The sequence below is a fragment of the Phoenix dactylifera genome, chromosome 12 (genome assembly GCF_009389715.1).
Source record: "Phoenix dactylifera cultivar Barhee BC4 chromosome 12, palm_55x_up_171113_PBpolish2nd_filt_p, whole genome shotgun sequence".
Taxonomy (NCBI): Eukaryota; Viridiplantae; Streptophyta; class Magnoliopsida; order Arecales; family Arecaceae; genus Phoenix; species Phoenix dactylifera.
Window position 1 is genome coordinate 12,857,912 of NC_052403.1, and position 21,088 is coordinate 12,878,999.

Consider the following 21,088-nt stretch of genomic DNA (forward strand, 5'->3'; position numbering starts at 1 on the left):
AGGATCTTGGTCATTTGTTGCAGCAATGACTATATCGGTAATATGTTTTTGAGTATGTACTGGCTATTTTTTTAGTGAACTGCCTGTGAAACAGTCTATAGGATAGTTTTGGCTATTGTAAAATAGACAATTTGCTGCAAGTAGATTTTTTATTCTAGTTTGCTGCAAGTTTATTTTTGGAATCCTTTTATGCAAGTAGATCTGACAGTTATTTTAGTTTTCTTATTATGTAGTGGCTATATGCTAATCTAAATTACACTTTGCAGCCGGAGTTTAATGGTTCTGAAAACCTTGAATTTCCAGAATTCTATAAGAAAACTCATACCAAGAAGAAAAAAGAGTGGATTGATCCTATTTGCGCCGTGAAACATGTAGGTATCTAAAATCTCAATAATCATTTAAATCAGTTTCTGCTTTTGCAAGGTTATATACATTTAATTCTGTTGTTATCTTTGCATTGACAGTCAAAGATGTTGAGCTTGCGAGAAGAATATTTCCAATCCGGTGTGCAATTAACATCAAAGGAGATGTCTAGGCAGGCATTTGGAAAAAGGAAGAGATACATTCTTGGATTTGGGGTTGGGCCGAAGCCCTCTTCATCTTCTTCCACACCTAGTCGTGTGTCACAAGACCATGTTGGGGAGTTGCAGAAATTTAAAGCTGAGATGGAGGAGATGAAGATGGAGCGTGAGATGGAGCGTGAGGAGCTGCGGAGGCAATTGGAGCAGGAGAGGAGAGAGCATGAGGAGGAAAAGAAAGAGCGAGAGGAAGAACAGAAGCAAATTGTACATCTTACAAGTTTGGTGACATAGTTCTTAAAGGAAAAGACTCAAACGCACAAGTCATCCATCCATCATGATGGGGCCATGTATTCAACTGGTGGTACAAATACTTGTTGGTATGTATTCTCATTTATATTACGTAGGTTATTTAGAGATTTTGACCAAATTAAGCGAAATGTCTGATGGGGACATCAGAGCCCTTCATCCAGATGATCCTGAGCCCCCGGATTGAGTCAGACCCGTTTATTTGCATATTTATTTTATTATTTTATTTCTGGGCTTATTTGCATTTTAGGATTTATTGTGGTTTATTTTATTTATATGCTTATTTGCATTTTAGGGCTTAGTTGTGGTTTATTTGTGTTATTTGTGGGTTTATTAGGATTTATTTCTGTGTAAGGGGGTTTATGCAAATTGTGTATCTGGGCCCTATATATAGGGAACTATTTTCATGATTAGGGTTTAATGCAGAATTAAAAGACTTCTTTTTCCCACGTTTCCTCTTCTTCTCTTCTCCTCCCTTCTCCTTCTTCTCTTCTTCTTCCTCCTTCTCTTCCCCTCTTCTCCTGCCTCCATTTAAGTTGGTCCGGCATCAACTTGGTATCAGAGCAAGGCTGGTTTTGCCCCTGTTGCTAAAGCCACGATCCAGCCTCTTCTTCCCTCGTTCACACCACGAACCGCTTCCCCTTCTCAACCCTGTTCGCACCAGCCCGCACGCCTCCCTTGCCCATCACACCCGGGGCCGCCTTCACCCCACTCACCGCCAACAGCGCCCAAAGAGCAGCCGCCTGCGACGCGGCGCCAGAAGCCACAGACTGCCGGAGTTGTGACCAGCCGCCGCCCACCACCGCCCTGTGACAGCCTCGGACGCCCTCCACCCGATCCGGGAAGAGGCTGCCCGCCGCCGTGATCGGCCGCCGCCTGTCGCCGCCGACCACAGAGCCGCGGCTTTGAGCTCCGTCGCCGTCCCCTACGGCCGATCCGCAGCCGCCGCCCGTCCCTCCTTTCCGCGGCCGCCGCAGCGAGAGTCGGGAAACCCTCCCGAAACGGTCGGAAGGTTGGGAACAGATTAACGGGTAAGTATCAGACCCGTTAGCCCGCCCCACTAGCCCGGACCCGTTCCGGAAGAAAAAAAAAAACGTGCACGTGAATTGCACGTGCGGTCGTTAACAGGTATCGGAGCGGGTTGCGTTTTAAAAACCCGAATCCGATAATCCGAACCCGAAAGGGTTCACCAAAAAAAAAAAAAAGAAAAAGAAAAAGAAAAAGAAAAAAAAAAGAAAAGAAAGGGTACCTGTTCATCTTCCCCGATCGTCTGCCCGCCGCTGTTGTCGTCGCCCCGCCGCCGCTGCCGTCGTCGTGGCTCCTCCGCCGCCGTCTTCGCCGGACCGCCGAGGTGCCGCCGCTCCCTCACGGTGCTTCCCCGTCACCGAGCGCCGTCGCCTCCGATCCCCTCCTTCTCCTCCGTCGTCCACCGCCCGAGCCGCCGGTGCCCGAGCCGACGCCACCATCCCGCCGGGGCCCGAGCCGACACCACCATCCCGCCGGGGCCCGAGCTGACGCCGACGGCCTCATTGTACATCCCCTCCCATTTTCCTCACCACCGGCCGACTCCACAGGCCGCCCGCCGCCCTCCTTCCGCCGCCCTCTCCTCCTCACGGTCCGACTGCCCCGCCGTGTTCCTCTCCCCATCTTTTGCACCACTGCCGCACCTCTCCACCACTCACCACCGCTTCCTCACTCACAGCTCGCCGCCCTCCCTTTCCCCTCATCCTTTTTTTTTTATTTTCTTTGGCCATTGCAACTCACCTGATCACCTCTCCATCGACCCCCAGACAGGCCCCTTTTGGGCCGGGCCACCCACTGCCTCCTCACAGGCCCAAGCCAGCAGGCCATCACTATTGAGGTCTGATCCCATCTCACAAACTCAGCAGGTCTACTCTCCTCCATTTTACAAGCCCAGCAGACTAGCCAAGGTGCTGTGATCAGATCCAAATAGAAGCCAATTGAAGCCAATTGAAAAGGTTCATCAGCTGCAACCAAGCAACGATCGTCGCCCCAGCCCACGAGCACACATTCTGGTCGTCTACTTCACGACAGGTAATAAGGTTTTCACTTTTCTTGGGCTTGTTCATTTACTTATGTTCTAGTTCTCTTGCATGATAGCCATATACTTGAAAATTTATATTGTTGTCAAAATTCAGAACATAGAACCCCTACTTTCAAACCTATCCTATTTGCCCTGTTAAAATCTAAATATTAAATTAGCACACCCTAACAACTGGATGCTTCTCAACATTCTTCGATCATATTGATTTAGGATCAGAACAACTGTACTACTTGATTGCAATCTAACTTCTTAAATTGAATAATCTTAATCCTTAATTCTGAATAACCGAAGTAAAAATCAGCAACATTTAAATTTTAAGTTATTATTGTGAAGACTTGCTGATTTCTGAAGTCATAACAGATTGCATTAGTAGGTTGTCCAGCATCAACTTTGGTCCTACATTATAGTTATTAAGGTTTCATTAGTGACACTGCATTTCACATCATCACCCAGTGTCATCATTGCATGCCAACCTGTAGTGATATGGAGTACTATCTCAGTCAACCTAAAACCCCTGTAGCTACCATGAATTCCGACATTTTGAGGTCTATCAAGGAACAGATCGTTGCCATACGGGCTGGATACAAGGAATTCAGACAAGAGATCCGTGAGCTCGTGCAAAGTTCTAGGACCCCTAAATCGCCAACCCCTGTTACAGCCCAACCTAAAATCGGTTTGGTCGCACCACCTGTAGTCCTTCCCCACTCTCCTAGGCACCAAACCCAATACTCTAGGTGTCAACAATTCGGCCACATAGCGCCCCAATGTTCCACTAAAACCTACTCGATTACTGAACCAGAAGTTAGGAACCAAGAGGCCGAATATGTCGAAGAAGTCTATGAACCAAATATAGAAGACTATGAAGAAGACTTTGAAGACGAACCTATAGAATTAGATTTTGTCCAAAATAATTTTCAAAGGGAGATTATTGATCTAAGTACGACCAAGTCATTTCACATCACTACTGTGGAAGAGATAGTGACAGATATTGAGAGTCAGTCACCTGAATTGGCACTTGTAGCTAAAGATACCCATGTGGAGTCCAATCTTGAACATTCCCCTATAGTAGTTTCCCTTCTAGAGGAGCTTAATGATGTAGTCCCTGATGATCTTCCGGATGCACTTTTTCCGATGCGTGATATCCAACACGCAATTGATCTAGTTCCCGAAGTATTTCTGCCCAACCTTCCACATCATAGGCTCAACCCAAGTGCATATGCTAGGACTTGGAATTTAATTTTACCGACAGTTGAGTTTGCATATAATAGTTCGGTTCATAAGTCCATAGGTATAAATCCATTCGAAGTGGTGCATGATTATAAACCTAGGCAACCCATAGACCTGTTTTTCATGTCTCATCAGTATAGAGTCTATGAGTCTGCACAATTAATTGCTTCACATCCACATTCATTGCATCAAGAAATCAGCAATTGTAGTCATTTTAATAATTTAAAATATAAATTTCTTGCTGATTTACATAGACGTTATAAAGAGTTAAGTGAAAAAGATTACGTCATGATAAGAATTAGGCTTGAACGATTTTCTTCAGATACGTTTAAGAAATTGCAAACTTGTAGTGCAGAACCGTTCAAAATCTTAAAGAAAATCAGTTCGAATGCATATGTTGTGGATCTTCCTGATGACTATGGGATTAGTGCGACATTTAATATTGAAGATTTGGTCCCATACAAAAAGATAATATTCATGCCTTCTGACCCCTTTATTGATATACCTGCCCATGTTGGACACCCTGACCAATTACCTGCTGTTGAGCCACCACTTTCCAAAGTTCATGCACGCAGAGAACAAATAGAACATATATTGGATGAGCAGGTTATTTCAACCAGGAACGGTGGTTACCAACGTTACCTTGTTCGGTGGAAAGGTCGACCAAAGTCTGATGTGACGTGGATTTCCAGAGCACAGTTGCAGCGCCTTGACCCCGATCTTCTGGAGCAGTATGACAGCCAGCCAGACCTGTACTCGACGGGGTCGAGTTTTTCTCACCCGGGAGGAGTTGATGGGGACATCAGAGCCCTTCATCCAGATGATCCTGAGCCCCCGGATTGAGTCAGACCCGTTTATTTGCATATTTATTTTATTATTTTATTTCTGGGCTTATTTGCATTTTAGGGTTTATTGTGGTTTATTTTATTTATAGGCTTATTTGCATTTTAGGGCTTAGTTGTGGTTTATTTGTGTTATTTGTGGATTTATTAGGATTTATTTCTGTGTAAGGGGGTTTATGCAAATTGTGTATCTGGGCCCTATATATAGGGAACTATTTTCATGATTAGGGTTTAATGCAGAATTAAAAGACTTCTTTTTTCCACATTTCCTCTTCTTCTCTTCTCCTCCCTTCTCCTTCTTCTCTTCTTCTTCCTCCTTCTCTTCCCCTCTTCTCCTGCCTCCATTTAAGTTGGTCCGGCATCAATGTCATTGTGAACTTATACTTGAATTTTAGTTTATTATTTTTTACATGTGGTTATTGATTGTGTATTCTTTTTTGCTTTCTCAGATACATGGTGGAGTTATGAGCATGTGAAATCTAGCTTCTGGTACATAGATAGCTTTTGTTCAGATGATCATGGTGGAGTTGTCTACAAACATAATCCAGTTTTTGGTATAAGAATATTTTTGTCTACATGATGGTTGTTTAGATATTTTGGAATTTTTAATTTATATTTTGATGTGTTTGGTGATGATTATCACCTTAACATATGGTATGGATGAAACATTGTGATGTATGGTTAATAGGTATGCTTGACTTTAGACTTATAGATGATGATATTTATAATGAATGATTATGGATTCTCCAACATTGTGTATACTTCTATTTGGGTGAGCAAATGTATTGTGCAATGTGGATATTGGATAGACTGTGTTGGTTGTACAGAATTTGGAACGAGCCCAAAAATAAATATTAAGCTTATAATTTGAATTGTTAATTAAATACAGGTTAATACTTTCTGCCACCAAAAAATGTTTGTTTCCAATGCATTTCAATACATTCTGCGACCAAACTATTGGTGGAGAAGATAGACATTCAGTGACCATTTTTTTGGTAGCGGAAGACAAATCTTCCATGACCAACTATTTGGTCGGCGTTGAAATTAGCGACAACAGATTTGGTCGCTGATAATTTTCTTCGGCAATCAAACGTTGGTCGTTGTTGGTGTACCTTAGGTGACCACATAATATTGGTCGCCAAAACCTTTTAGTGACTAGGGTTCGGCGACGAAGGATATGCTAGTCGCAAAAAGGTTTCGGCGACCAAATATGGTTATTCGATGACTAGAATCTTAGTCGTTGAATATGTATTTTCTTGTAGTGATTGAAATTATTTCTGCAAACCTATTTTCTAATTACAGATAGTTCTTGAGTCTACTTACAAGTTTCCTAATATTATTTCTTTCAAATTGGTTTAATTCTTCTTACATAGTATTTAACCAATTATGATCTTGTTCGGCCTTTATTATTGTTTTAGGTTCAATTTGGGAAATAAAAGCTAAATGATTACAGATATCTTTCATAGATGATCTAGTTTATACCCCATATGAAGGATCACCAATAATTAATTATTTAGGGTGACTATGAATATACCTTCATTCTCTAGGTAAGTCATGTCTACCTAAAGATTGCTATTGTGCCCGATCCTATTCTTCTTGATCATCATTATCTTTTTCTTCATGGTCCATTGCATCTTGTGTAGATGTGTTCTTCAAAGTGAGGTCTTTTATTTCTTTGTTTAATGTGCCTACATCATCATATGCTTTTTCTTTCTTAAAGGAAGGATATTAGTTTCATTAAATATAATATGAATGGACTCTTCTACCACCAATTTTTTTTTTCTTGAATGCTCTATATGCTTTGCTAGATGAAGAGTATCCAAAAAATATTGCTTTATCTGATTTGGAATCAATTTTTTCAAAATTATCTTTTGTATTGTTAAACAGAAAACATTTACACTCAAAAATATGAAAATATTCAATTTTAGGTCTTTTGTTTTTCCAAAGATTATAGTGTGTTTTCTTTAATAAAAGTCATATAGAAATTCTGTTCAAAATGTGACAAGCTGTGTTGATTGCCTCCAAAAATAGTTTTGAAGATGGCTTTCACACAATATAGTTCTAGCTATTTTTTCAAGAATTCTATTTTTTTCTTTCAGCCACTCCATTTTATTGAGATATCTTAGGTGCAGAAAAATTATGTTCAATTCAATTTTCATTGCAAAACTTTTCAAATTTATAGTTTTTAATTTTGGTACCATAATTACTTCTTATTTTAAGATCTTATAAATCTTTTTCATTTGAAATTTTTTTGTATAATTTTAAAATGCAAAAAATACTCTATTTTTATGTGCAAGAAATAACACCCATGTAAATCAGAAAAATCATCAATAATAACCAAACCAAAACATTTACAACCAAGACTTGAAGTCCTTGTTCGCCTAAATAAATCCATAAGTAAAAATTCTAATGGCCTAGAAGTTGAAACCATATTTTCTAATAGTCTATTTTATCTTTTGTCAAAATTTAACTTTAGTAGTTAGTTTTAAAATATGGTCCATGCTTGCATGAGCCATTCACAATTTTATAACCAACCAATTTCACCGATCTTGGCATTCATGGCTACCTAGCATTGCATATTTTTTATGGATAAATGGTCAAGATTGACCGAGTATACATTACCATGCCTATGCCCTGTAAACTTAATGTCATTATCATTGAGACTAGATACAACACATATAGATGCTTAAAGGATTATGTCTTAACCTATTTACTAACAAAACATTTTCAAAGAATGCAGAAGGAGTGATACTGATCTTACCGATTCCAATGATCTTCCCTTTGTCGTTGTCGCCAAAGATGACCACCCCTTCTTATTTTTGAGAAAAATAAAATATGATTCATCCCCTGTTATGTGTCTAGCGATCCACTATCCAAGTACCTTTTCTTGTTTACTCTATGGGCTGCTAGATACACTTGCATCACAGAATTTAAGTTCTCATTTTAGGTACCGAAGCTCTCTTGGATCCTTGTAGGTTAGCTATTATGGTTTTTTTTGGAACCCAAATTTTCATAATAGTGACTTTACTATTTAAGTTATTTGCTTTATGATTATAGGTAAAGTACTTGTGCCCAATGTTACCACATTTATTTGAAAGCTTGAAGATTTGATAAACATTTTCTTTAATGATCTCTGTTTTAATAGAGGATTATAGCCAAGTCCAGCTTTATCAAAAGCATCTTGTTGATTATCAAAAGTCATGTTTAATTTTTCAGAACTCAAGATAAATTTACCAACAAAAGGTTTTAGCTTGTTTACTTCTTTAATTAAGTTCTGATTTTTTTTATAGTAAAATTTGTTTTGCTTTTGAAATATTTTTATTTTCATTCATCAGAGTCTGATTTTTCAGCTTTATTCTTTTATTTTTCTAACTAAGCTTTTAAAGTTCATTTAATAAATCATAAAGCACATCTTGAAGTTCAACAAAAGTAAAATTATTTAGAGGTTTAAAATTTACCTCATCCTCATGAGCATGAGGCATAGGTTTGCTGCTTCTTAGATTTCTTCTTCTTCTAAGCTTGATTCATCACTGTCATTCCAAGCAGCGACCATTACCTTCCTTCTAGGGTTTTTCAAGGCCTTCTTCAATAATAGGTAGTCCACTTTAAAGTGGCAAAATTTCTTATATTCATAGCATATCAACGGCTGCTCTTTTTTCTTTTTTTTGCTTGGCTCTCCCTTAGCCAAAGGCCTTCTTCTTAATTCTTGCCTTCTTTTCATAAATCTTTTGAATTTTCTTGTAATGAGGGTCATTTCTTCATCACCCTCTGAACTGTCTGATTTCTCGCTCTTCTCTTCTAGTTGAGCAGTGGATTTGAGAGTGATGGTCCTTTTTTTCTTTGATTCCAGATTCTGCTTTATGGATAGTTCGTGAGTCATCACCGAACCTAGTAGTTCTTCAATAGGAACAACGTTGAGATCTTTGGCTTTTTGAATGGCAGTGATTTTGGCCTCCCAAGCTCTCAACAATGACTTGAGAATATTTCTTACCAAATCACTATTAGAATATGATTTATCAAGACTTTTAAGTCCATTTATAATATTTGTAAAATGAGCAAACTTGCCAGAAATTGACTCACTAGACTCTATTTTAAAGAGCTCATAATTATGAAGCATATTGATTTTAGATTCTTTAACCTAGTTAATTCCTTCATGAGTTACCTCTAGCCTATCCAAAATTTCTTTAGCAAATAAGCAAGTTGAAATACTATTAACTCATTGGCATCTAATGAACAATATAAAATATTCGCAGCCTTAACATTTAGTTGTCCCATTTTCTTGTCTAATTCATTCCATTTCTCTTTGGGTTTGGGAAAAGATACATCATTAGTAATCTTTGTGGATGTGTGTGGTTTATTGGCTGTGACACTCTATATGTTATATTCTAGTGTTTGAATAAAAATGTGCATGCGATCTTTCCAAAAGGTGTAGTTGGTGCCATTAAACAGAGGAGGTCTGTTCGTAGACTTACTCTCGAGAAGAGAGGTACCAACAAGGGTTGTCATAGATTTTAACTTTTAACAGTTAGATCAATGAGTGGCTCAAGTACTGGGCTCTGGTACCACTTGTTGCCCAGCTATGTAGCCCAAGAGGGGGGATAAACTAGATTTTTCAAAAACATTATCTAACAATACATCGGAATAAAAATGTTTAACAGAAGAATATTAATTTCAGCTAACAAGCACTAAGTATGAAAAAAATTAAAGCAAGAAAAGCAAGCAAGACAAACACAAAAGATTTATAGTGGTTCGGTGCCAATACTGCACCTACATCCACTTTCCAAGATTTTCTTCTTAGAAATTTCACTATAATCTATAACCCTAATTATAGCCCAATTATTTTTTGGGTTCACAATCGAACCCAGTTGATTTATTCATGTCAATCAACCAGAATCTTCAACCGATTGTTTTTTGGGTTCACAATCAACCCAGTTGATTTTTTTAGGTCAATCAACCAAAATCTTCAACCGATTGTTTTCCAAATTCATAATCATTCCAGTTGATTTTTTAGGTGATCAACCAAAATTGTTTTTCCGAGCCAATCTTAGGCTCAACACAATCCAATTCAAGGTTTGGATGGACCTTTTCTCAAAGTTTCAATTTTTGAAACTTGAAACAAAGAATAGAAAAAAGCAAATATTGTTAGAATGAATACAACTCCAGGATAGTAAGTACGAAACAATAAATAAAGCTACACTCCATTGTTGACTTGAATGCTTTTGAATGTGCATCACCAACTCTCAGTTGTTGAAGATGTGATTGCTCAACTCCTAATGAAAGCTTTTGAAAGAATTTCTCTTTGAAGATCTCTTTTTTGGCTTTCTCCTCTTAGCTCTAGCGAATTTCTCTTTGTAGTGCTTGAGCTCTTTTTTTCGTTTAATGTTCCCATGCATTTATACTATTTAGAGAAGGTTGGAACACTTTTCTAACCGTTAGACAGTTAATAGAGCCGTTGTGAGATAAAAACAACCATTTAGACTCGCAGAAAAACTAGTTGTTAATATTGTCAGGCATAATCGGGTCGACTCGCCATTTTCAGAGATCAACATGGAATTTCTAAGAGTCGGCTCATGATCTTCATGAGTTGTCTCGAGCTTGCTTCTGTTTTTGCTATACTGTATCTTTCGTTTGTGGCACTTATCGAGTCGGGTCTCTCAATTCAGAATCAACTCAAGATTTTTAGGAGTCGACTCGTTGTTTTCAGGGGTCGACTCATCAACGGACTAAATTTTACTTTTCTTTATCTTTCTACTATAGCCATTCTGCGGTCAACTCGTTTCTTTCTAAAGTCGACTCCTATTTGTTTGGAGTCGCCTCAAGAATTTTATAGGTCGACTCACCAACACAATGATTTTCTCAGCTCTCTGTCTTTTCTCTATGGCCTTGTGAGGTCAAAGGAAAACCTGGTTGATCCTCTGACCAAGCTATTGGACTGAGAGCTAGTGGGCAAAAAATCAAGGGGGGATGGATGCCCGTTACAAAGACGATGTGATGGATACCCAATTTCTATAATTAGAGATTCCATAAAGGAGGTTTAATGAGGAACAAAATCATAGAAAATCTTAGGGACCACTATTATTTCCTATCCACCATCATATATGATGATTGATGGAGTCCCTCCCTATGGTGTATGACAGTGTGAATGCAGTGAGTACAGTATCAAGCTCGATGCTCTTAATACATCCATAGTTTTTAATTTGGGATGGGGTGCCAATTGTAGTACAATCCTGATGAATAACAACTATATGTGTAGGAGTAAGGCTGCTCTCTATGAGGCATAGACAAATCTCTAGAGAACTCATGAACATTCAAATAGGTGCATGGCCGTAAAGGCACCATCCCACTGGAATTTGTTTTGTTTAGAAAAATTATATTAATAACAGGTTTGGTTGCATCACACTAAAAGAATTTGGTTAAAGAAGCTTAACCCCACCATATTACTGTGATCCCAAGGTTGTCATCCAAGGAATAGTTCAAGCTTATCAGGTACCATTAGCATATATAACTTTCTTGTGTCTCTTGCTATATCAGAGAAGTGTTTTGAAACATGTGGAAGATTGTTAGTTTTTTTAGTATTTCAAAACACCTCAAATTCCATTATTTTTAGCGCACATGCAAGGAACCTGCTTGAACACAAACATTTATTTGTTATGTGGTCATAATGAGAACATATTTGCATATTGCACATATTACTATCCTATGTAATCTGATTATGAAATAGTGAAGGCAAGGCAATACATCCTCTTGACTTTTTGCAAGCTTTGCTTACTATATTTACTATTATTTTATAATTCTTGTACAAGTATAAAAATTGAATTTAAGGAAAATAGAAACAGAAATAGAATTATGTGTTGCACATTCATACGCCATACAAATTTACATGGCCCAACTTATCAAACTCTTGTGAGTCATTACATACCCTTAACAAGGATTAGACAACTGGCAGTGGAATTAATTTTTAGGTCATTGGAGGGGATGCGTCGATGCCAACATGCCACACTATGTTTTACCAATTGTCGCCAAGGAAAGTGAAATTTAGTAAAATAAGTAATGCCAGATAAATAGGAAGGAGGAATCAAGAAGTCCCCGCATTCTAAGGAGCGGGGGCCTGACCCGAAGACCATGGGAGGGGAGAAGTGTCGATATTAAAAACCTCTCTTTTTTCCTCCGATTTCTCTTTCCCTTCCCTAGTTGTCTCTCTCTTCCCCTCTCTCCCTCTCTTCCCACCCCCTTTAAAGGCCACGAGTGGGTCCAAACGACCAGCGACTCTCTCGTCTTCTCCGCCCTCTCTTCTTCTCCGCCCCACCTCATCTCCTTTCCCTTCTGCTGCTCTACCGCTTCCAGGTATCTATTTCTCCTCCAGGACTCCCTTTTGAGTTGTTTTTTCCACTCTTTGCTGGTTTTGGGCTTTTTTCTTGTTTCTTGGGTGTTTTTTGGTCTGGATTTGTTGATTCGGGGGCTGGGATTGGGTTTTTGTTCCGTTTTGTTGCGTTCTGGGCTGTTGTATGGCACTTTTTTTGTTCTCGTTCTCCTACCTTGGTGTTTTTTTTCTTGTTGGAGGTTTGTGGGAATAAATTGCTGCTTGTTTGGGAGCTGTAGACTTTCGAAAGGAAGCATCTTGGTGCGGTTTTTGGTTTTGTTGTCCTTGTTGGATGTTGGAAGTTGTGTCTTGTTGATGCATCCGCCTGCTTTTTAGATTTTCCTTTCCTCCTCTGGACACAGGATTGCGTCTTCTTTGTCGTTTTCACGTTAGAATTGGGGAATTAAAGTGGGTTCTAATTCTATTTAAGCATGAAAGTTGGAATATTTTTTCCCTTTTCTGGTTTATCAATTGTGATCTCGTTCCTCTTCTTATTTCATGTGATCTTGCATTGGAATATTTTCTAATTGGTTTCAAGAGAATCTCTTTTGGTTATTTTATTATTGGAATCTTATGGTTTTATTTCTCTCTCTGATTTTCTTTTCTGTTTAATTGTTTTTGTGGTGTTTACGCTTTTTTCGAATAATTGTATGCATGTGAATTTATTGCTATTTATTTACAGGAGGATTTGACATTTCAAATTGGTCATTAATTGGCATTGGAGAGGTTTTATTTTGATTTTTCTGTTGAAATTTCACTTTTAGGCCTTAACATGTGAACGTTTATTAATATGGCTTGTTTTTCCATCTCCATTACTATTCTGCAATTTGAATTTTTATGAGTGATCTGTCATGGGTTTTTGTTGGCACAGCTATCTTGCTCTGGCGGGTGATCACCAGTTTACATTGCAGAAGAAGAGGGATCTTCATCCCCCTAAATTCTGTGTCAGGGGCATTGTTTGATTCTCGTGTTGTAGTCTGAAAGTTCTTTCTCCCATGCTACCTGTCAACAGGAGTAGAGGTCAGCCTAGGGCTGGTAGATCCTGGCCCTTTTCAGGTTTCTGCTATTGATTAGCATATTCTAGTTTCTTTTTTTATAGTTGTTTGAGTTAACTTTTCTGGACACACAACCAGAATTATAGCTTAACAAATTCAGTTTTTGGGATATTACTTTCTAAAATTACATGATTGAAGTTGGTGATCATGGTAATCATGCTCATATTCTTATTTTGTTACTTTTTTGGTAGTTGTTTTTATTATTAATTGAGATATATATAGCTATTGATGAAATATAATTCAAATGTTTTCTTGTTCCTTTATCAGAATTTTTGGTATTGTTTGCGTATATAATTTGTGCTGATAACCTTTTACTGTGTACATATTGTGGAAATGCTGAATTTTTGGACTATGTCAATACATACATATTTCTTAATGCCTTTAAGATATATTGTTTCTATCATTGCTCTGATTCTGTTATTTCTACATGGATCTGAAGGCTTCCACCTTACAGGAATGGATTGCTCAGATTCGAGACACAAGCCTCATTTTCTTGGAAAAGTTCTTATGGCTGCTATTCTCACAGCCTTGTGCATATTCATTTTGAAGCAATCCCCTGGTTTCGGTGGTGAAAGTGTGGTAAGCTTTCAAACTATATATAGATATACATATGCATATACATATATATTGTATGTGTAGTATTTTTGTTGACTGGATATGGATTTTTGGTTGGATAGGCTTTTATCCTCAGTTTTTCAATCAATATGTTTTCATTTCTTGTTAGATTTTGTCTTCCAGCTTAAGCTTTTTTATATGGCATGGGTTCCTAATTGCATCATGGAATTTAGATATAGAGTTGTAGTTGAGTCCAATGTTGCTTGGATATGTAGGTTGACTCATCCATTTGTGTTTGTGTCTTGGATTGCATGGAGGTTGGGATTGCCGTTTATCCTCAGACACTTGTTAGCTAGATTGACATTTTGGCTGAAACCAATTGGTTTTGGTTGTAATCAATATGAAATTGCCAGAGTTTTGGCAGTGCCTGCCAGATCAATCGAAATTGACTCGGTTAAGTCCACTTTCCATCAGTTTTGGATTTTTGGACAAAACTACCATTTTGAAGATAAAAACCTTCAGTTTTATGCATATATTTACAGGTTGTGAACAAAACACTTAGGAAGCATGTCCATGAGATTTAACTTGAATATTGTCTGAAGAAAGTAAAATCTAAAGCATTTAGATGTCAGTGTATAAATGATTGGAAGTCAAATTTTATAGTAGCAGACCTTTGCTGTATAAGTGTTATGAAGTAACAAAAAAAAAAGGAAAAAATAAAATAAAATGCATTATCTTGTTTTACATAAATTTGTAATTGGTATGTTATATTCTTATCAATTACATATTACGATTATAAAATGATATCTAGATTCTGTCTCTACAGCTTCTTTTTCTTTGTTAGTTCGTTTTAGGGTTTTACCTTTTAGCTAATATTCTACAGTTTCTAAAGGTGTTGAACCACTAAATTTTGCATGCCCTCAGAGGTTTCAAACACTATGATGTACTCTCAGCTGATGCCTCAGTATTTATTGACCTGTTTTATATTTTTTTTTTTAATGTTGTCCTATATTTTATTTGATTCTTTTACTTTTTTCCACTAAAAGTCTAAAATTTAAATCGAGACTTTTGCCTCCACCAAATCTACTAAACCCGAAACTCACTTGCTTGGCCTAAATCAATACTAGTTTTGAAATCTTGGTGAAACTTTTTTTTTTGTCTGTGGTTGTGCACCATGTTTCGTAGTTCCTTCGGACTCTTAGGATTTATAGCAAAATTTGTCAACTAACTGAAATTTATGATGTCAGAATTTTTGTGGTGATTTTAGGTGTGATATTGCTTAATTTGCATCATGAATTGTGTTGTAGGCTTCAGTAGTGTAGACATATGCTTGGATTATACTCAACACTGAAATGTTTTTGCATGTCAGAAATCCTGAAAAGTAACTACCTACTCTCTCCCTCACCCCCCTTCCTCCCTCTCTCAAGATTATAGGTCTCTCAATTATTCATCAGTATTTTTAGATCTTAACATGTGAGCTTGATTGGATTAGTGAACCAGAGAACAAAAATGATTGGATTAGTGAACCAGAGAACAAAAATGATTGGACACTGTATGTAGTACTTTGTTTTGTGGGTTAAGAATTATTCTGGCCCATAGAAACTTGTGATTACTCTTTTCTTGTCAACATGGGAAGTTGATAGTCGACCTAAGGTAGGATAGCTACAGGTAATAGGTTTGCAGGCTATAGCCAAATTGAGGTGCCTAAAACATAATCTTATTTTTAAATTCATCTTCACTCCATTTTCCTCTGAAATGGCATTGATATTTGTTATATCCTTTTGTTCTGCTTCCCTTTTTATGGAAGAATAAGGTGCTATGGATTATTTTGGTGACATTTTTGACAAGATCAATGTAGGAATTACGCAGCTTCTAAAATTGATTGTCAAGATCACCGTAATATCTTGGTACATAGCTGAGAAATGGGGCAGAATTTAGGTGTTTGTTTGACTAAAATTGTTCATAGACAAAAAGTTTAAATAGGGCATTGTCAAATATATTTGCAGTAAACAAATGAGATAGATAAGGATATGCAAATTGAGTTGTTGCTGTTGTTGTTGTTATTTTGTATAACTATGGGACAAGGATGTTTCCTTTGATAATCTTAAGATGTAATTTGTAATCTGCTAGAAAAATGACAAAATTGCTCATAACTGGAAACCAGTGGGGTAATTTCAGAAGGCCTCCTATACCTTCGGAATTGGAAGACATAGTTATCGATATTCATTAATTTTATCCATATTAGAAAGAGTTTGAGGCTATGTGGATAGATGAAGAACACTTGACAGAAACCTTTATACTTGGCAACAATTAAAAAGGGATATGATTGTTGAGGGATTTAAGTGTACATTACCTGCAGAAGAAAGAAAAGGGAAAAAAGGAAAAAAGAAAAATAAAATTGTGCATCTCTTATTCTTTCTGCTGGGTATTTTTCTGTACATTCCAACTGCATCAGTGAGATACCTGTCATGGGATTATAAAATTTTATTTTCTTTGGTAATCTCTGACAATGGACTCCAAAAAATAATGTTATAATTTTTCTCATAACAATAAGTGGTTTATCGATTATATTAATGGATATTACTGCGCCTTCTTTTTCATTTTCCTTTTCTGAATCAGTATTGTTTTGATCTTTAGTAAGATGTTTGATTTCTATAACCGATTTCATTTTCAAGCTATGGCTCATGTGACCCACATTTCAGCTTCACATTTGCTTAGTGCAACTCTGCTGCCTTCTTCCCTCTATGATGTGGTAGTTACTTAATACAGTTGGTTTGTTTTTGGTGCTACAATTCTGGAACGCTTCCTTTCCTTGTTCTTCTGGCTTCCCTTTTAATGACGTTGATTTATCTTGCATCTTACAGTTTGCTCGTCATGAACCTAGGGTCACCCATGTCTTAGTAACAGGTGGTGCTGGATATATTGGCTCACATGCTGCACTTCGACTCTTGAAGGACTCATATCGAGTGACAATTGTGGTAATTCACCGTTTTTCGTACAGACATTTTTTGTACGCTGATCACTATTGGTATGAACAGTTTAAAGTATTTTTACAGGATAACCTTTCTAGGGGAAATATTGGAGCAATTAGGGTTCTTCAGGAGCTTTTCCCAGAGCCAGGGAGACTTCAATTCATTTATGCTGATCTGGGCAATGCAAAAGTTGTATCCTTATCAGATTGTTTTTTACACATTGAGACTTTTCTTTTGTCAAACTTTTTTGTGAGATGGACTTCGAGGTTCATTCTTTAACCGGTTATCAGGTCAATCAAATATTTGCAGAAAATGCATTTGATGCTGTTATGCACTTTGCAGCTGTTGCATATGTTGGGGAAAGTACACTTGAACCTCTTAGGTATGCTCATCTTTTCTAGATATTTCATCTGGGCAAAGAAGTCACTGATTTGTCTTGGCTCAATTACTGCAGCATCAGTTTTATTGCTACATGAATCAAAGTTTTTGAAAACTGTATTGCTACAATATGGCATTGCTTGACACTCCATAAGCTTTTAAACTAGAATTTGCAGTTCTGTTAGATACTTTCTCAAACCAGGCCTAAGCTAACAGCCTTCCTTATATGTAACTGCTATATTGTTTGAGAAAAGAAAAGCATTATATGTGTTGCTTTGGAATTCTTTTTTCTAAACTATGCAACATTTTATTTATTTTCGAATGAAACACAGTTTTTATTAAGGTTTTGCTTTAACTCTATTCTGCACGGCACAAATTTCTTACTGGCTGGAGGGCACCTGCCCTCTTGTTGATACAAGAGATCTAGGTTCAATCCCATGCTCCCTCTTACTTTTTCCAGGCTTCCATCGGTCCTAATTCTTCAGAAAAGGGGAAAAAACTTAGTGGCTGGTAGATCATGTTGGGCTTTAAGGCTCCAAAGCTTAGAAATGAAAAAACATCACAACATTTCTCTTATGTGAGAAACAATCATTTAACCAATTTCTGTTGCTTTCTCAAAGTGATTTAACAGAAGTTCACCTATCTCCACACATCCTCGGGCTAAGTTTCCTGTTCTGTGAATAAGGCCAATGCATTAAGTAAGTCCAGATATCTCCCATATCATATTCATTTATGTCATGGATATAGCTAAGTCCATTAAAAACTTTGTTCGCCCTCTCTTTTATTTTGGTGGTTGTGCTTCTCCTTTCACTTGGCAAGGGAATCTATACAACTGCTACATTTTACCTATCCCTGGATATCGTTGTGGTGGATATTAATCATTTACATGAACTAAACAGAAAATGGCCATTGCATCACCTTGTAAGTCAATTAGCAAATGTATAAGATCAATAGAAGTTTTGAACTTTTGATAGTGGGATCCCATTAACATTTGTGATTGAATGTGGCACTGCAATCCTGTTGAATGTGGCGTTGAAGTCCTGCTAGGTTTTCTGGCTTTCACCTTGGCAACTTGGGTTCCGAGCGGGCATTGGAGGGTGGAACACAAATAGGAGATGGCTTCTTCTTTATATAATATCCTTTGCAACTTCTCAGATGAAGCAAAACTTTTATGTTAGACTAATTTGTTTGAATATTTAAATATTGATGGAGAACTATATCAAAATAGTTGGGCTTCATTCATTTGGAATGTGCAAACGCCATTAATTTCTATTTTTGATTTATTACTATATTACTTCATTTTCAATTGTCAATACTTTTGCCGTGTTTGGCATTTTGTTTCACTGAAATGCCATTTTATTGATCATTCACTCTAGGGTTTTTTTTCCCCCTTATCACCTTGTGATACTATTTCTATTGTATCTGTGATCAAATGCCATTGTTTCAGAAATATGTTATCTCAGGTTTACCATTTCTTATTTTATTTACATTATTCTGCTACAGGTACTATCATAATATCACTGCAAACACTTTGGTCATTCTGGAGGCTATGGCAGCACGTGGTGTTAAAACTCTCATTTACTCGAGTACATGCGCAACTTATGGGGAGCCGAAAAAAATGCCTATTACAGAAGAAACTCCTCAGGTTAGAATAGAGTAACATCCCTGTGTCTGAATGGACTGGTGACATTGCATTTGCTTTGTTGGTTTGTGGTCATATTAGACCTATTAATAGACATATATTAAAAAGGAGAACCTGCTTACAATAGCATGCCTAAATAATTTGACCATAGTGGTCATAATGGATTGCAATAGAATTCATAAATTAATTTAGAAGAAAATATTATATTAGGCTGGGAAGTTTGGAACTCTGTTATTGGAACTTATGTTTGTTACATGCAGTTTCCTATCAACCCATATGGGAAGGCCAAGAAAATGGCAGAGGACATCATTTTGGATTTCTCAAAGAATTCAGATATGGCTGTGATGATCTTAAGGTACGTTGCTTCCAGTAGACAAACTGTTGAATGGGATTGTGAATGGAGATTAATAACTCTAACCACGACACATCAGATATTTCAATGTCATTGGGTCAGATCTAGGGGGAAGGTTAGGCGAGGCTCCTAGACCTGAATTACGAGAGCATGGACGTATATCTGGTGCATGCTTTGATGCTGCATTAGGAATAATTCCAGGGCTGAAGGTACAGTGCTGTGAAACCACAATGCTAAGAAATACCATTTCGGATAGAAATTGATGTTGTTGTTGGCCTTGTTCACAGGTTAAAGGAACAGACTATCCCACAGCTGATGGAACTTGTATAAGAGATTATATTGATGTCACTGATCTGGTTGATGCTCATGTGAAAGCTCTTGACATGGCAAGGCCTAACAAAGTTGGTATATACAATGTCGGCACTGGAAAAGGTCATTAGAACTTCTCCCAAATGTTCCTTTCCTGCTGTTGTTTCTTCTCAGTTTTCTACTGTTGCATGAGAGGAGCTTGTAGCAATTGATATGAATTTTGAATTTTATCATATACATTAAACTGTTTCTGCAGTCAGGTGCTTGTAAGTAGTAGGTGCAAAATACTGTGATTTCACTAGTGGGTTCAATTAACATCAAAAATTTTCTAAAAATGTTGTCGTATTACTTATCAGGTAGATCAGTTAAGGAGTTTGTGGAAGCCTGCAAGAAAGCAACCGGGGCTAATATTAAGGTTGAATACCTTGACCGCAGACCAGGTGACTATGCTGAGGTATACAGTGACCCTTCAAAGATTAATCGTGAACTTAACTGGACGGCGCAGTACACTGATCTTCAGGAGAGCCTTTCCATTGCATGGAAATGGCAGAAATCACATCGAAATGGCTATGGATCACCCTCGGTCATGACTGCTTGATTCAGCTTTTTGAATCATTGATAAACTTTGGATGCGGACATGGGCTTTGAGTTGGAAGCCCTGTGCTAGGAGTCCTTGCTTAATTTTCAGAAGAATATCTCAGCAGCAGTTCAAATGTTTTTAGATATGGTAGGAGAGGCCTTTTACGAGCATTTCAGAGGTAGGAGCACAGTTCATTTATTATTTTTTCATGGGACAGTAGAAATCTAATAATATATCATTGCACACCATGCTTGAATAATCTTCCTTGTAACATGCTTAGCATTAAGTTATACAATGAATCAAAAGGTGATAGTTATTCATTTTCTGGTTCAGTTTTGAAGTTTCTTGCAGCAATATAGAAACTGCAATGTGGCCTGTTTCAGCTGTACTTCAGAGTTCTTCATGGGATGTGAAGTGCTTCGAATTTACTGTAGGGTTCTGCCTGGGCCTGTATGACATTGCAGCTTACTAAAGTTCTTGTATCACCTTACAAGTCACTCAAAGCCACAAGGATCTAAAATTATTTCATTGAGATAACATAATTCCCTCTAGTCTACTATCTTTTTCGACATCACTTAGGGTTGATCTTTTACAATCAGTTAACCATTTGAGCTAGGGTTGACAATTTGTGGCTGGGTCGGGTTCCCACCCAACTGAATATATGAAGGCCTATAGAGCCTGATCTGAACCAGACCTGTTGAGCTAGGAGGTCAAGGATGCTTGACCAGAACCTAGCCTGTAGCTAACGTGCCAATCCATGGCTAATTTACAGACCTGTTTTAATTGACACAAGACCATCTAATCTGGGGCTATATATTGTATGGATAAGCTATTGTTTCAAAGTTTTTGGAATAAATTACATGATATAACAAAATAAATAAAATAATAATATAACTTATTAATTCAATGTCTTCCATTTATCCC

At 37.6% G+C, this 21,088-nt stretch overlaps 1 protein-coding gene across 7 annotated transcripts; it reads left to right on the forward strand.

Annotated features, from left to right (window-relative positions):
• The first annotated feature begins 12,105 nt into the window (after nt 1-12,105).
• LOC120112767 (probable UDP-arabinose 4-epimerase 3) lies at nt 12,106-20,504 on the forward strand. 7 transcript variants are annotated; one of them, XM_039132612.1, is made up of 11 exons: nt 12,106-12,305; nt 13,193-13,377; nt 13,816-13,955; nt 16,796-16,909; nt 16,988-17,095; nt 17,194-17,285; nt 18,785-18,926; nt 19,184-19,278; nt 19,355-19,484; nt 19,563-19,707; nt 19,941-20,504. In XM_039132612.1, exons 2-11 carry the CDS (start codon nt 13,317-13,319, stop codon nt 20,180-20,182), a joined length of 1,269 nt encoding a protein of 422 aa, XP_038988540.1. In that variant the 5' UTR covers nt 12,106-12,305; nt 13,193-13,316; the 3' UTR covers nt 20,183-20,504. The 7 variants fall into 7 exon arrangements, with proteins under 7 accessions (XP_038988540.1, XP_038988544.1, XP_038988543.1 ...); XM_039132616.1 differs by having other exon boundaries at nt 13,193-13,356; XM_039132615.1 differs by having other exon boundaries at nt 12,107-12,305; nt 13,831-13,955.
• Nucleotides 20,505-21,088: the final 584 nt, after the last annotated feature.

Excerpts from the sequence above, each read along its gene's own strand:
- LOC120112767 (XM_039132612.1), top strand. The coding sequence starts at position 13,317 with ATGCTACCTGTCAACAGGAGTAGAGGTCAGCCTAGGGCTGGTAGATCC. Across the intron at positions 13,956-16,795 it reads GTTTCGGTGGTGAAAGTGTG|TTTGCTCGTCATGAACCTAG; the intron begins GTAAGCTTTCAA and ends TGCATCTTACAG. Across the intron at positions 19,485-19,562 it reads GAATAATTCCAGGGCTGAAG|GTTAAAGGAACAGACTATCC; the intron begins GTACAGTGCTGT and ends CCTTGTTCACAG.